This window comes from Phyllostomus hastatus, unplaced genomic scaffold, assembly GCF_019186645.2.
Source record: "Phyllostomus hastatus isolate PE091 unplaced genomic scaffold, TTU_PhHast_1.1 phas_contig_196, whole genome shotgun sequence".
NCBI classification, from domain to species: domain Eukaryota; kingdom Metazoa; phylum Chordata; class Mammalia; order Chiroptera; family Phyllostomidae; genus Phyllostomus; species Phyllostomus hastatus.
The window spans coordinates 39,811,338-39,828,484 of record NW_025333709.1 but is presented as its reverse complement, the minus strand read 5'-3'; the positions used below and the strand labels follow the sequence as shown (position 1 = coordinate 39,828,484).

Genomic DNA, 17,147 nt, shown 5'->3' with positions numbered 1-17,147 from the left:
GAATTTGCAGTTTAAAGGAAATAATCTGAGATGTATATTTTTTACCAGGAAATGTCTTGAATAAGAGTTCTATTCATTTTGTTTAATGTGCATTGCTAAATCTCAAGCTGCATTTGTTTATGATAGCAGCATCTTTGACCATTGTATTTTACTTTTTATAGACAGTTATTTTGTTTGTATTAAATAAGTCTACTTATTCAAAAGCTAAATAATATGATTCTTGAAGGACTCTCCCCTTTTTATTCAAGGCAATGAACTTTGCAATTTTTCCTGAAGTAAGAAAATCTTACCTAATTTGTAATATCCTGAATTAACCAAGTAAACATTTGTCAATACAATGAAAACTAAATGAAGAGATGTTTTAAAAAGCTAACACATATTTTGGAAATTATCTTTGAGTACTAGCAAATTACTGGAAAAATCCTGTTCTAGAAATGGTCTAAGAACTATGAACTTTATGTTTCTCCCTCCTCTCTGTGCCAGAATATGATTTCTAAGCATGCACAAAAATATAACCACATTTGGACATTCCTTTTACTTGGAATTTACTCTCTTTTATCACTTTTAATCTCTTGAATATTTTATAAACTAGATATTTGCTCCTAAGTAAAAAATCTTTTAATTGCAAGCAATTTGACTCTTCAGTGGTGATATAAATATATCAATCTTGATATGTTGCATAAATATGTATATCACCTTCATATAATATTCATTGGCAATTTATATCCTCATTTGGACCCAGAAGAAAATGTATCTTCAAGATCCATGTTCATTGATAACTTGTATTTTTATTTAGACCGAAGAAAAAAACGAGAATTATAGCACATTGAATACTATGGGACTGATCTATTTCAAAGGAAAAATAAACTATTTATTTTAAAATACATTGAAAAATAAAAATAAGTAAAATAAAACATTTTCTAATCTTTTCAGGCTAAAACTGCTGTGCAGAAACACTTTGGAGTCTCTCTACTTAAATATGATTTTAAGTAATATAGGAAAGTGTCCTTCTTGAAAAGGAAAAGCTCTTACTTAAACTCTAACAAACGAACTGAACTGACAAGCAAAACAGAGACAGACTGGTAGATGGAGAGCACATGGCAGCTAGTGGGGGAGAGGAGGTTAGGGGGTGGAGGGACTGAGCAAAAGGGAAAAAGATTCATGGACATGGACAACAGTGTGGTGATTGCTTAGGGGAGGAGGGTATAAGGGGACTAAATGGTAATGGAAAAACATAATAAAGCTTATATAAAAAATAAAAAACAAAATTAAAATAATGGAAAATAATTTTAATATTTTAGGATTCTCTCAGTTTTAGGATTTGTGTGATCTTCCTGTTTAAAGGTGTTAAACATTCCATACAGTAGCAATTTTCAATTGATGTTCAACAAAAATTTTAAAACCATGCAATACTTGATTATTTTAGTCAGGGAAATTGATCTTTTTCTCCTTAAATATTCAAATAAAACAGTGACAACACCCAACAAACAGCCATCTGGTGTGAATGAATTGAAATTATTTCTATTTTCTGGTCAAATCAGCAATATATATATATATATATGGTGGTGTGTCACAGAATTTTAGCAATTAATTAATGTGTGTCATAAGATGAAAAGGTTGAAATTCATTGCATAGAGCATTTTCCACCAGTTTCAGATGGTCCTTTTTACTTTCTTTCTCATCAATGTAAATGGTGTTTTTCTGGAACGAGAGAACAATTCACATGTCCTCAGCAAGCTGCCAGCTAATTGCTCTGGGATGGACAGAAATGAAGCTTCCTGCATGTTGTAATTCTTTTTTAATCTCTTTCTCTTAATAGTAATGACATTGAACATTGATAACTTTCTTATGAAATCCTAATTTTGTGGCCTTCTCTTTTATATTACTTTATAGATACAAATTGTTTAATCAATCATTCTTTCACCCGAGATTGACATTTTCACAGTCTTCCAGTTTATATTTGAAAAAGTCTATTATTGTGTTCTTCCCCACTATTTTCTTTGAAGACGATCATGATATTATTTAGTTGACATTTTTTCCTCTGTGTCCCCATTTCACACATGGGGCTTCATTCTAGAAATTGACTACTGGACACTTCTTATCAAATATAAAGCTTATATTAATAAGAATTAGTTATATAGAAAATACAGAGATAATTTCTTTCTGTGGACAGAAACTTCGTTCTTTGAACTTGGCTCATCATAGAGATCCTGGTATTAAAAAATACATTTTTAATAGCTTGTTTCTGATCCCTTGTTTATCAAATGTTCACAAATTTAATTAAATGTTGAAGAAATAGAGCTTTGCTTTTTTATTTCAATTAATTCCACATGTATACTCAGTGGCTAAAGACATACACGCTTCATACACATGCATGCCACACATATTCATACATGTTTTTGTATATAAACACAAGAAAGGTAAAGATGTTTGCCAATATAAAAATTGCAAAATGCAACAAAGTCACACAGCTTCTAAAGAGGTGGAAGGATCCCCAGAAACTGTACTTGCACATTATTTTAAGGCTATGCATATATGACTTTAATACCACAAGGTTCCTGAGATAATATATTTGGTCTTAACATTAGGTTAATGCCTATAAAAACAGATGAATCATTTTCTGGGCAAAAGATCATCCCTTGTTTATCCTGGTCATGTTAAAATCCTGTGGCTTGATATAAAACTACCAAATTCTATTTCTCTTTGAAATGTCTCATACTGTTCTGAGGCAAGCATTGTTCACAGGTCAATGGACACTGTAATTGGAGGCTGACCTGTCTGACTAAAGATACTGAGGCCACATGAGAATTGTGAGAAAAAAAAATAGATGCATATAAAATGCTGTTTTTTAAGGTTCTTATCACTTGAAAATAATATTTAAATTTAGCCTTTTGTATTTTTCACAACTCTACATGTAAAATATGTGAATTTTAAATTATATAGTCTTTGCAATCAGCCATTATAAACCTTAGGCATCTACTTGCTGCTCATGAAACACCAAGTAGGCCCCAGTTGTGTGAAATAAGAAGGCAGTGCCTTTTTCTCAAACTGCCTGTACTTTAATTTTGTAGTCTGACAAATGGACAGAATTTTGTAAGCAGAAATACCATGGTTATGGATGAAAGGAAGAGTTTAAATTAGAATCACTTCCTTCACTGTAACTTTTTTCCTTGACTAAAATGATAGTTTGATTAGTTAATTCGAGAAATATATGAGTCCTTATTACACGCCTGCCACTGTTCTTAGGTTAGGAAAAACAATGGCTTGATGAAAACCCACTGGACTAAGAAACTTTTCTTTAAGCTCATTTGGAGCCACATAAAATAATTATGCAGGTGTTTTGAATGCAATTATTTAATTCACATAGGTGCCAGAGTTCTGTCTACTATTGACATCAAAGCATAATAGCTTCTTAAGTGAAAACTTCTTAAAGAGTGTGAGGTATTCTAAACCCCCAGAGAAGAATCTTTGACTAATGGAAGTAACACAATAATAATATTTATAATAATAATATAATCTAGCATGAATTACATACTACATACCACAAGGCACTGTTCCAGGGGTTTTACATGTAATTTCACAATACTATGTCTAAGTATTAATTCTGTCTCCAATTTATACTTTATAAAATCATCTCCTTTATGTTTCTTGAGCACTATAAAAATAGTCCATTCTTAAGGCTTTTGCACTGGCTTTATGTGCTGCCTGAAAATGTCCTTGTCACAGAGAACCACGTTTTCCTCTTTCTTCTCCATCTCAGCCTCTTAACTGACCTTAGAAAAATAACGATCCATCAGTCCTTCTGCTGCACATTAGACCCCCCTCATTTGGATTTGTCTCTTCATAATGCTAGTTGCCATTATATACCCTATATTTTTCTTCTGTTGACCCTATTAGAATCTAAGATCCAAGATGACAGGTATTTTTATCTGTGTGTTTGTTCTCCTTCTCAGTAAATGTCTAGTACATAAATTGTTACATACAATTAATTGGTAAGGACCAGAGGCTTGAAACCAGCTCTGACCTTAGGGTCCTTCTCTTCATTAAGAACTTCCCAATCAGTGGCTTATAATTATTCATATCCATGATTTGGATAAAAATCTGAACTCCTGTGTGCAAATTCACTGATTCTCTGTAGCTAAAAATAATGGTATTAACATTTTAAAAACTTCCCAACTGATCAGTAATATGAATAAAATGCCTCTCAAAAAGTTATGTCCGTTATCATTGACACTAAAGTAAGAAATACATTGGATTTTAGTATCCTTCACATAAAAATTGCACCAGTTAAATTTTATTTATTCTAAGAATCACATACATTAAATATCACAAACTCCATGACCATTCCTGATTTTGTGTGGAAAGCTAGTTGATATTACTTTTGCTTTCATTCAAAACTTTTCTCTCCCAATTGAATTAGTTTTAAGTCATTGTTTTATATATGTGTCCCTGATAGGCATGTGCTCATCTTAAATACAAATTATACTATAGGTTCTCAGTAAATATCCAGTGACCATATGTATGAATAGAATAGTGAATATAGAGTGCAAGACTCTTGAAAATATGCTTTGAACTACTTTCCCAGCATTATCACTATATATATTTTGACCTGGACTCCTTTGGTTGTATATGACAGATGCCAAATTTAAAGTGGCTTAATCAAAAAAAATTATAGATCATATAGATGAAAACTTCCAGAGATCTTTAAAATAGGCATAGAATAAGCACTTATAGATTCATGTTGTACAATAGTGTCTGCTATGAGGTTGGAGACAAATGATTGCAAGAATGACCTGGCTTACAAATGGCACTTAAAGCCACTAATCAAATGAGGTTATTTGGGTGGAACCTGAGGCACGCTAATATTGAGATGTGATGTGAGGGAGAGAAAGATCCAGCCAAAAGAGGCTGAGAAGAAATAGCCCAGGAGACAGAGAAGAGCAGACAATTGTTGGATTACTGAATGGGGAAAGGTCACTGTATAGAACTCAGCCTTTACTACCCATCACTCTCAGAGCTCACATGGCACAGGCTGTGACAGTAACCTGGTACACGGTTCCACAGAGTACATCAATACATAGCACTGGAACTTCCACTAAACAGAGGATGGAGAAATTACACTGTGTGACCCAGCAGGGGCTAACACTTGACCCTGAAGATAGGGTGAATCTCATATGATGCACATGAACTGAGGATAAGGAAAGAGAATCTCATTCTGTGCCTTTTTCTTTTAACTTGCAATATTAAAAATTACCCACATGTCAAAACCCACATGAACTTTTCTTTCTTCCATAAAACACTCCTCAGTTTTTTTTAGCCAAAATATTATCCCCTGCAACTGAAGTCTTAGAACAATAGATCAGCATGTCTCATGGAATTTAACATTTTCAACCACAAAATTAAATAGTACATTGAGTAAGTCTCTTCTTTTCTATCACCAGTAACCATTTAGAGGGTAAACACTTCTATGGTTCTACCAAATAACCTAATTGAATAAATATTTCATAAATTATCAGTCTCTGTTTCACATGTTCTCTTAAATTTTCTCTGTTAATGTTGATATTTTGGGAAAGAGAAAATGTTAGTAAATTCTGATATAAGCCTAATAGAATACTTAACCTGTAAATGTGTTTTCTTCTTGAAAGATGAAAATTTTGGTGCCATCACAAAATAAGTGCAATGATTTCCATGACATATTGTATAGGAGTTAAGAAGCCCGCACTAGCTTATATTATTTATTTGTCATCTAGATATGCTAATGCCATATGATGATGTACCTGGTGATCCCAAGTAGCATTAGCTTTTACAAATAACAATGCATGTCAACATGTTTGTATTTCTCTTCTAATTTTTTTAAGGTAGATGCATCATGGATGTGTTTATATATTTGGCATCTCTAATATAACTAGTATTATTTAGTTTCAGAACTTGGTAAGTTTTAATAAGAAAAAGTTCTATATGAGTATATTTTAATTTAATACTGTTTTATTTTAAAAATAATTATAGACAAATATTTGTAATCACACATGTAATCACTGAATTTTAGAAAGGACCTCATCAAAAGCAAATCTCAGTGGTTTATGAATTAGCAATAGAAGCGACTTTATAAGAATGTAATAAATCTAGGCATGTATATTGATTAACTGTCTGAGAGTTGTTATCCTTTCTATTTTCTCATGATTGCCTGCTTTTTTCTTCAAAGGCTCTGAATCAAAGATAATTAGTGAGCAGTTCATAATTTATTAATAACCGACAAATGGGGATCAGGGCAGAGAAGTGCCAGAAAGACTAGGAGCATTGCAACAACTAATTGCCCACTGTGGGAAGCAAATCTTCCTAGGAAACTGAACCCAAGAGAGCTACTGGCTCAATTGCTCAACATTATTGAATATCCCACCTGTGACTTTGCACAGGTCAGACATGTAAACATCACTGCAACACTCAGGAAGTTATACTGAGACAAATATTTGGAAGAAAAAAAACCTCCATGGTACTGGAAACAAGTTAATGTCATTGATTTGCAAAGCTGAAAATTATTTGAGCAGAGAATCTAGAGACTCTCAGATTTCAAGTGTTAATCACAACACAGGTCAAAAGACTAATCACAAGAGCAAAATACACTTTTTGTCTGAAGCCTCATTTCTTTAAGAATGTGATCCCAACCTGAAAGGTAGACCAGCAGGCTAACATGCCAAAAGATGCTGGGCTCTGATGGAAGACTCTGTCAGGTTTCTGGGAATCATACCACGTGTCTCAGAGACCACAATAGCACAGGCTCTCATGGGAACTTGATACCCAGCCCTACAGAGAAAATCAATAACACTGCCCTATGCCAAAAGGTAAAATTCCATTGAGCAAGAAATAGGCTAGTTTCCTGAGCCATATCTAGGGGTATACTCATTGCTGAGAAGTGAAGCAAATGAACAATAAAATATTCCAAATGATTTTAAACACCAGCTAAAAGCCACACTTGCTCAAGATGGGCTCTGTTTTAAAATTTGCATGAACCTGAAAAGAAATAAATGCTTTTAATGGATTAGAAACTCAGTTTCAACCCAGTATCTTTCTGCCGAAATTCCCAGGCTTCTAAATCTTCATCCAATAAATTGAAATGCAAAGGCATTTTGTATATCTCAAATATATGGTTGGAGACTGTGCATTTTGCCTTATTCCAATCAGTTCCCATGGCCAGGGTGACTGGATGCTGTTTCTGTATGTCCAACCCTTTGAAATCCCACCACTCTAAGGACACTCTTAAATAACTCAGCTTGGAAGTTGACCAGGGATCCATCTCAGTATATCATGTCCTGAAGTGAAAAATCCCTATCAGCATTCCTTCTGTCTACCCACTCATTGCATTATATCTCTTAAACCTCAAATATGCAAAATGCTAGATTGTTTTAGCTATGTTCCATCATATCTTTGGAGGTTGGATCAATGGCTATTTCCTTAGATGTACTTCCTAGTTTGTTTGTTTGTTTGTTTGTTTTTTTTTACTTTTCTAAAAGGAAAGGCAAACATCTTACAGACTGCCTTTCCTACACATTTCAGTCTATTTTTACATTGCATGTTGCATAATTGGCATGATTAGAGTGATCGTGCTAATTTCTGATTGGCTGCTCTTTTATTTATGTATACATTTCTTAAATTTTTAAAAGATTTTATTTATGTAGTTTTAGAGAGAGGGGAAGGGACTGAGAAAGAGAGGGAGCGAAACATCAATGTGTAGTTGCCTCTCATGTACCCTCCACCTGGGACTTGACCTGTAACTCAGGCATGTGCCCTGACTGGGAATTGAACTGGCAACCCTTTGGGTCACAGGCTGGCACTCAATCCACTGAGCCACACTAGCCAGTGTGCATTTCTTAATTTTTGATTTAATATTATATAGGACATATAAAACAATGTAAAAAGAAAAATCATATTTATTATCTAGAAGTAATCACCATTTTACTTTACCATATGTTTAAGATATTTTATATACATAATTGAATTTATACTTTCTATTATTTTGTTTTGTTTCTTGACAACACTATAATATAACATTCCCTAGGTAGTTGGAAATGTTTTAAAAGCAAACATCTAATACCTCTTTGTTATTCTAATGTTTAACCTTTCCTATATGTTTTCCTTTTTTTCTTTGTTTCTTTTATTTTTATTATTTTGGAGGAGAGGGATTTCTATCTTCAATGTCCTTAGAACACATTTGTATAAGTCAAGGTAAGGATAAATGGATATTAATATTTTAGAGACTGTTGATACTTATTGACAAATGACTCTCCTAAAGCACTTTACCTATTACCATTCCCTACACAGTGCATGAAGTTGACTGGTGGTTCCCAAATTGGTCAGTTACTGTTAATTTAATAGGGGAAAATAGATCGATATATTAAATTGCAGTTTTTTATTTTGGAAATTTAATAGTTTTCTTACTAGGTATGCAATAAGTAAAGTTATTGGCTATTTTTATTCCCTGTTTAACATTGACATGTGCATGCTCTTTACCCATTTAAGTTACTGGGATCTTAACTTTTCATGTAGAAAGATGTATCATGAAAATTGCCAAGATTTGTTTGTTTTTTAATAAGATTTATTTTGCATGGGACATGAAAAATGTTGATTGTATGCAGTTGGGTCTGTAAACTGATATTCTTGTACAAACTTAGATATAAGTGCCAGCACTCTTTACTGCCCTTTCATGTAATTGTTGGAGCTCTCTGCCTTTAGCACACTAAATGGTATCTGTAGAGACATTCTTTTATCTCTACTGCCTATGGGCTCTCAAATGTATTATTCTAATCTAATTTGTATTAAGATCATGTCCACTTAAATTTTATAATTAAAAAATATTTTAATGTTTAGTCAGGTGAATTCTTACCAGGAAATCACTTACAGTCACGATTACAAACATTTTATATAAGTACTTTTGTACTTACAAGTACAGTTATACACCATTGCTTTATATAAACCAATTGTAGTCATTATTAACTACTGTTAATGTTATACACAATGACATTGTTGTGCCAGAACAAAATGGTGGTTGATTACAAAGAATATATGTGATCTTTCTTTATTGAACTGGTAAAGGTTATCTCTTCTGAGAAAAAAATAAAAAGCATGCAAATGAGAAATAGCAAATGCTACTTATTAACAGCTTGCTATAGCAAGGGATTGGCCTCTATAACTTGCATTTGGCAGAGAACCAAAGGCAAGCAGTGGAGTGTGAAAGCTCTTTAATGGGGAAAAATTGAGAAGGCTTCAGATATTCCCTGATGGGAGATTATTGGCATTGGTGGCAGGCCAAGTAGAGTGGGACATACTATGCTATTCGTTCAGGAAGCATATTTAGCTTCCTCTAATTGGTCCCAAGTTGGAAGTGGGGACAAAAATCAAGGAAGCTTGCATTTATTTATAAAGTCCTAACCATTCAGGTTGGTTGGTGCAGAAGTTGTAGTTTGGCTGCCTGTGTTGGTGATTGCAGATTATGGGTCAACGTTCATTATTTTTAATTTGGTTTGACCATTGTCTGTTTGTATATTCAGTTTCTCATTTCATACATTTCACTAAATAGTAGTACAAGTCTTTATAAATGTAATGTTCAATATATTTTTTAAAAAATTAGAAAGAGGTAAAAACACTTTAAGGAGTACAGCTGTAAATATACAGTGAATTCTTTTCATTAAGCACTCAGGGGAATAACTATTTTATATCAGGGTCACTTGGAATATTTTTGATTTATGAAACTATGTAATATTGATGTTAGAGAATAGAATCTCTATTTCCTAAAATAGAATCTATGTCATTTAACATAGATTTTGGTGTATCAAATAATTTAACAAAGTATAATGTCATTGCAATGCCAGAATAAGAAAGGTAAAGATAAGAAAATAATAATAGAAGAGAAAGTGAGATTTAGATTTAAGTGAAAAAAATTTTTTCTGCAGTTTTAGTGTTTTCTTCATTGTTTGAGGTCAGATATTTGCTTGAAGTTTGTAGCTTTCTCTACGTATATATTGCCTGCTTTGTCTTATTTCCTATTTGCTACTTGAAAAAAAGTTCAATTTTTAAAGGCCTAAAAAATGTATCTGTACTTGATAAGAAAATGTAGACTAAATATATTAAAAAGGAATTAGTGTTTTATCGACCATATCTAAATTACAGTTTACTTTTATTTATATATTATATATAACATGCATGCATATATACATGCATTGGTATATATGTAAACACATTAATGTATATAACACATAAGTACATATAATTTATGTGTTATATAATAGTGACATTTAGTTATTTAATTTTTAATAATAAAAATTAAATAATGTATATGAGAGTGAAACCATCTAATTTTCCTGCTCAAAATATCACAGTGGAGCTGTCATTTGCAAAAGTAGCTGTGGATCGTGTAACCACTCTTTTGTTACAGGCTCACTAATATAAGTTTTTCTGACCTTGGTGACCTATAGAATTTACTTTTATGGTGAAATTTTACTCTTTGGTATGCTTCCTGATCGTTTATTGTGGACAGTCTGATAGTGAGACAGTCATGCCATCAGACAATTTTAATATAACACAATTAGTGTTGTATTTTTAACAAATTGGTACAAGGATAAATAGTCAATACAGAAATGTTGTAGCAGAAATGGTAAATCAAAACTGGACCTGGAGGATGAAGATTAATTTTACAAGTTAGTGGACAGTGTGTGATGAGGAGGGCAGGTAGAGGTGAGAGCTCATGCATATGTGATGTGCTGTGACTCGGTCAGACCTGTCCACAGGGCCTTCCACAGCCTCTTCCTGTGACCCTGCTCAGGCATCCCATTCCTTCCTGCTTCGTAAATAGCTTGAGCTTTGTCATGTATATACAACTAAATATATATATATATGGTTCTGGTTTATTCTAACTTATTAGCAGTTTAAAGATAAAAGCTTTGTCTGTCAAAATATTCATGACTTCTTGAAGGCTCTCCTGACACATGGGCAGCAAAACTAAGCTTTGCATTCATATAACCTTCTATAATAAGTCTGTGGTTCAATGCCTACGGGAGGCAGAGTGGTGACACAGAGCAAAGATGATTTTACAATTTTGTTATTTTATTGGGGATGTTATGATTCCCAGATAATCCAAGTAGCTAATACTGAAACATAGAGAACAAAAATTCTGCCATTAAACTTGCAATTAAAAGAAACTGGTAGAGATAAATTTTAGAAAAAAAAATCATGTGGTTTAAAAATATAGAGGCTAGGATGAAATTTATAAGTTATGGATACTTAACAGACCAGTCTTCATTTGTAGATAATATAAATTAATATTGTAAACAAATTATAGGAGAATTATTTAAACTACTTATCAGAGAACAAATTGTTTTATGCATCTACAGGAACTTTTGACATTTTTGTTCATGTGCACACTATTAATGCTAATTACAAATCTTTTTTCTTTTATTCATTAAGTAAATTCCCCTAAGAGTATTGTAAGACAAATCATTATTAACTCCAAGTATTTATTGAATATTCATTGTACTAGTGGTTCTCAACCTGGTGGAATTTTAGGATCAACTAACAGCTTTTATAAAATACTGATGCTTGGGTCCCACAACCAAAATGTTCCGACTTTTGGGTTCTGAGGTGAGACCTGGGCCTTGGTTTTTCTTTGCGTGTGTTTTGTTTGTTTATCTGTTTATTTGTTATTTGTTGTTTCAATCTCTCTGGTTGACTGTAATCTGTATATGGGTTTAGAATCATTGCATAATGTGAGTAGAAAGCTGTTTTAATATAAATCTTTGTTCTTAAAGCATAGCATATAGCACCTCAGTACATGTTTGCTAATAATGAGAATGGTTATGTTTTCAACTGCAGCACAAAGTTTGCAAAAAGTGGTTTGTACTTTGGAGGAATTTATTTTGATTTCCAAAATATATACTAGAGTAAGCAAACTGAATCATGTTCAATAATATTTGCTAGTTGTATCAATGTTTTTACCTGTGGGTTTCATGGAAGGAGAGCCTGCTTTGTAATGATCCCTAGCCTGTTAAAAGGATTAAAAGAAGTACAATAAATCATCATTATAGTTTGGAATATAAACCAGTTGAAGTAGAGTCAAAAGACAGCTCACCTCAGGTTCTCTTTCTGCTTTCATTCAGTTGGCTATTCCTAAGCCCTCATAGCTGTCTTCAGAGAAAGAGAGTTCCTGATCTCAAAGCTAAAGTGAATTTGCTTTTTGCTTGTTTTTGTGATATTGAGCTTAAGACAAAGGAATATTTGCATATGGGTAACTTAGATTCATAGTTTATTTTTTAAATTTTGGAACTTGAAATATGTGTATTAGTTTATCTCAGTCAGTTATCTTATTTGATCACTAATTTACACATGCTTCTGAACCGCAACAATGTTTAGATCATTGAGTATTTTTATGACATTTATCTTTTAACACTTTCAAACAATAACTCGTATATTTTGTTACCATAATGGCTAGACTTACATAGAGGCATTTTAAAATGTGTATGAAATTTATTGTGAATTAAATTGTCAAAGTCTTTTATTAAACCTGGTAATATACTGTTACCAAAGGATGAAAGAAATGTCCATACTAGAGTTTCCCACAAAAATGTCTTAAATTTTCAGCAGGGGAAGGGAGAGATGAGGCCAAGGAACTAAGTGGGAATAAAAGGAGCTAGAATAGTTGGAAGAAGAAATTGTGCTTCCAGCGCAGTGTGATGCAGTTACCGCTGCTCACATTTTACCTCCTTAAGTTATCATCAGTGTCATCTTGGGAAAGCCTTTTCCTTTCAGTGAGTCTCAACATTCTTAGCTCTATGATGAATATTATAACAGGGCATGTCAGTGTTAAAACAGGAAACAAGGAAAGAGCAGTGTGTTCTTACTTTACTGCCACACTATTGCCAAATTTACAATACTTCTGATACCTTATATGTGTTAGGGGAGACTTGCTTTTTTTTAGTTTATTTTTCATTTTTTTCACTGTGTTTCCACCAAAACACAGAAGTAGAAGTATTCCACTGAATACTTCTTTGGTGCATAAGCTTAGTGTCCCACAATTCAATTCACTTCTGACACTAAACAGAGTGAACATCACATGTTAAGGGCTCAACCCCAGAGGACTGTCCTCCTAATTCAGATACCAGTTGCAAGTAGTAGATCCCTAAGTTACATACTACTTCTGTCCCACTTGGCTACTGTTAACCTAGGAATAGCAAGATAAAGTAGGAGGCAATAAGCTTTTATTTGAGATATAAGGAAACAACTATCCCAGAAACACTGTTCAGGCAGAAACCCAAATAGTGTTCCCATTAGGAGGTGAAGGCCAGGGGTATTTATGGGAAAAGAAAGGGGAACAATTAGTGAGTAGAAGGAAGGTATTTCTATAGATACAGATAAGCTAACATAGCCATGTTCTAAAGAATGTCTTGAATATCCAGTCCTTATGTCATAAGGTCTGCTTTCGTATTATCTTTGCAAGCAGCTGTTTAGGATACAATGCTTCCTTAAGCACAGCCCATGGGTTATTTTGCCCACTTTTGACATTCTAAAGGTTTGAGGCACAAGATGCCCAAGGCAGTTCTGAGATGTCAGCTCTGCCCCCATTTTAAAGTAGCTGCGTTTGTTATTTTTCACATTACAAATCAGAGATTCCCTTGATGCATCTCTTTGAATTTGGTCATTTCCTAGTGCAGCTCATAGAACTCTGGGACCATACTCTTAGGCTTACGAATTTTATTATATAGCAAATGATATGATAAAAGATACAAACAAATAGCCAGATTAGGAAACACACAGGGCAGAGTCCCTAAGGCTCCCCTGTGCAGGCACTCTCTGTCCCTTGGAATAGGGGTACGACACCCTCCCAGTATGTGAATGAGTTCACCAACCCAGAAATTCCAAGTCCCTTTTTTTGAGACTTGTATGAAGGCCTCATTATGTAGCTATGATTGATCATTAACCGTATCCAGCCCTTCACCCCTCTCTAGAGAATGAGAGGTGAAGCTGAAAATTCTAAGCTTGTAATCATCACTTGGCCCTTTTGGTGACCAGCTTCTGTCTAGGAGCCCACCAAGAGCCACCTCATTAGAACAAAAAAAAAAAAAAAAAAGTCTTATCAACCAACATACTCCAAGAGATTTAGAATGAGAATAAAAGAGTCTCCTAGCATCCTTATTTGCAAGGGTTTAGGAGTTCTGCATCAAGAACTAAGGGAAAAGACCAATGTGTGTGCGTGTGTATATGTGTATTTCTTACTATTTCACATCAAGATATGAGAGTGCCAAGTTTGGAAGTTGATTGGATAAAACTAAGGGGTACAGGTGGCAATAAGGAGACATTTATAATCATTATGGAGAAGTAAGAAGCTCTACAGTGAGGAAAAAAATAGAAAACTAAGAAAAGATTTAAAAAATTGCCACATGTAACTGTATCCTATTCCAGTTGGCCTGGACTGCGCTGGGAAATAGTGATTGGATTGCACATATAAATCCCAGCATGCGCTGTAGTTGTGGTTTTCCCCACAGAGTTATTCAAAAACACACTTAAAAAATAATAGAAAGGTCTTTCTAACCACTTTGCATTACCTTCTCTCCTGTGGGTGAAATAATTGTATGCCTTTATGTTAGAAGTGTGGGGAATAAAGAGTAGAGTTTGGGGACCACATATGTGATCTTTATGCTTTTTATTCCTTTCCCACTTTTTGAAAAAAGATGTTTCTGCAGAGTTTTAGCCTGGCTTCATCAGGAAATCAGTAATAAGTATTAGAAGAGTGGCAGTGAATTAAAACACAGATGCAAAAGATTGCATTATGAGACATTTTAGTAAATGTATAAAACAATTAGCATTGTCAGTATTAATTATCAGTGAACAATTTCCTCAGCTTCTTTTGTTATAGTAAATATTTGTTACATGTCTAAATTCTTATCATTCTGATAGACATTATAATTGGAACTGTTTAAAGGCGTTGTTTAATTTTCTGTAGCATATAAAATTAAATAACCACCAGCAATTTGAAAGCGGAGAAAATTAAAGTTGACCATAATGTAAATTAATGTAACATTCCAACATAATAGCTCTTAGAGATTTGATATACTTTTATACCATAAGTTTATTTTTCTGCACAATTTTTACCTAATTAAGAAAAATAATATTATGTTATATTATACAATATTGATTTTTACTGCATCATAGCCTCTGCAAATATATTGGGTTTACTGAAAAATATTTATTAGTTATTTACTTCCTGTAAAATCTACGGACAGCCTCAGGCATATTATCTGCACCACACTCCATGCCTAGGTTATTATATCAGTTAAATTAAAAAACAAAAACAAAAAGTAACTTTTAAAATGCTGACTATGAGGCCATGACTATGCAGAGAGCTTTACATGTATTATTAAATTCATTCTTCATTGCAACTCTATGTGGTATAGTTGCTATTATTATCTCATTTACATCAATGGCTAGTTTACCCGAACTATTCATTTAGTAATGGATATATCCAGGAATGTTCCTAGTCTGTGTACAAATCCCAGAATCTTAACTATTTTGCCACACAGTATTGTCAAAAGGTGAGGACATTCTATTACCCTTTGATAAGTTCTGGAGGATGGTTGCCTAAAGGATGGGTCTCACTTTTCAATGTGACCTGTCACTTATGAGGGCACAAGCTCCATACTTTTCTTCAGCATTAAGTACCATCATTTTCTGTTGCTGTTTTATTTTAGATGGGTAAGCTATGGGACTTACAGTCAAGTTGGAGATAAAGGTAGGCATGCTTTGTCTCCTCATGCAACCATAGAATTACAACTGGACTTCAAAACAAATAACACTCAGAATGGTCAGAAAATTGAGCTAGATGAAAGTCTGACAATCAAGGATTTAAAGAAGCCCAATTCAACCAAGTGGGCAGGAGGGGCAGAGTCACTGAGATAGGCAGAGAGACCAGAGACGTGGTGTGGTACGGAGCGGCGGTGGTGGCAGAGGCATGGACAGGCTGGCATTCATGTGTGGGTAGTAGATAAAGATCAGAAGGGACACCTTGGGAGCAAGTCATCCCAGCCTCAGACCAGACCATGCAACCCAGGGTTCTAGCATCAGGAAGATAAATCCCCATAATTTTCAGCTGTAAAAACCAGTGAGGGTTGGGGTGGTGGAAGAAACTTCCAGATTTTCAGGAGAGTCTGTTTAAAGGGCCTACAGATACTTAGAATGAACACAAACCTACCCACTTTGGTATTCACAACCAGGACAACAGCTGGAAGGGTGCCAGTTGCACACAGAAAGTGGTTGAAGTGACTGGAAATGAGGCAAGTACAGGGTAAACCTCCAGAAGCCAGGCAATGGCATTGTTCCTTCTCTGAGCCCTTCCCCCAACAGAGCCACATAGTGGTGAAGTGGGTTGCCCTGGCCAGTTGATTACCTAAGTTTCTGCCCCACACAATTTACAGGTGCTTTTTCTACAATAGGTCTTGCTACAAAGAGAGGAAGTCAAAGCAGCTCTACCTAACACATAAAAGTAAACACAGGGAGACTGCCAAATTGAGGAGACAAAGAAATATGGCCTAAATGAAAGACCATTAAAAAAAAAAAACACAGAAGAAGAACCAAGTGAAATGGAGATAACCAACCTATCAGATGCAGAATTCAAAACACTGGTGATCAGGATGCTCGAAGAATGATTTAGTACAATACCAACATAAAGGAAGAAATGAAGGCTACACTACATAAAATAAAGAAAAATCCACAGGGAACCAAAGGTGAAGGGAAGGAAGCCAGGAGTCAAATCAATTATTTAGATCATAAGGAAGAAATAAGAAAAAAGCATTCAAGCAGAAAAGAAAGAAGAAAAAATAATTCAAAAAATGAGAATAGTAAAAGGAGCCTCTGGGGCATCTCCAAATGTATCAACATCCAAATGATAGGGGTGCCAGAAGTAGAAGAGGAAGAGCATGAAATTGGAAGGTTATTTGAAAAAATAATGAAAGGAAACTTGCCTAATTTGGAGAAGGAAATAGATATATGAATCCAGGAAGCCCAGAGAGTCCCAAACTCTTGAACTCAAAGAGGACAACACCAAGACATATCAAAATCAAAATGCCAAAGGTTAAAGATATAGAATCTTAAAAGCAGCAAGAGAAAAGCAG

At 34.1% G+C, this 17,147-nt stretch overlaps 1 protein-coding gene across 11 annotated transcripts in view; it reads left to right on the top strand.

Annotated features, from left to right (window-relative positions):
• The window catches only part of EPHA5 (EPH receptor A5), a 313,122-nt gene that overhangs the window by 231,528 nt on the left and 64,447 nt on the right, over positions 1 to 17,147 (top strand). For 5 of the 11 annotated variants that reach the window (XM_045834335.1, XM_045834334.1, XM_045834333.1 and 2 more), the window contains one exon: positions 8,170 to 8,220. The exons of the other annotated variants lie outside the window; for them this stretch is intronic. In XM_045834335.1, the coding sequence (XP_045690291.1) occupies positions 8,170 to 8,220 (51 nt within the window). The remainder of the gene's footprint in view (positions 1 to 8,169; positions 8,221 to 17,147) is intronic. 11 annotated transcript variants of the gene reach the window in all.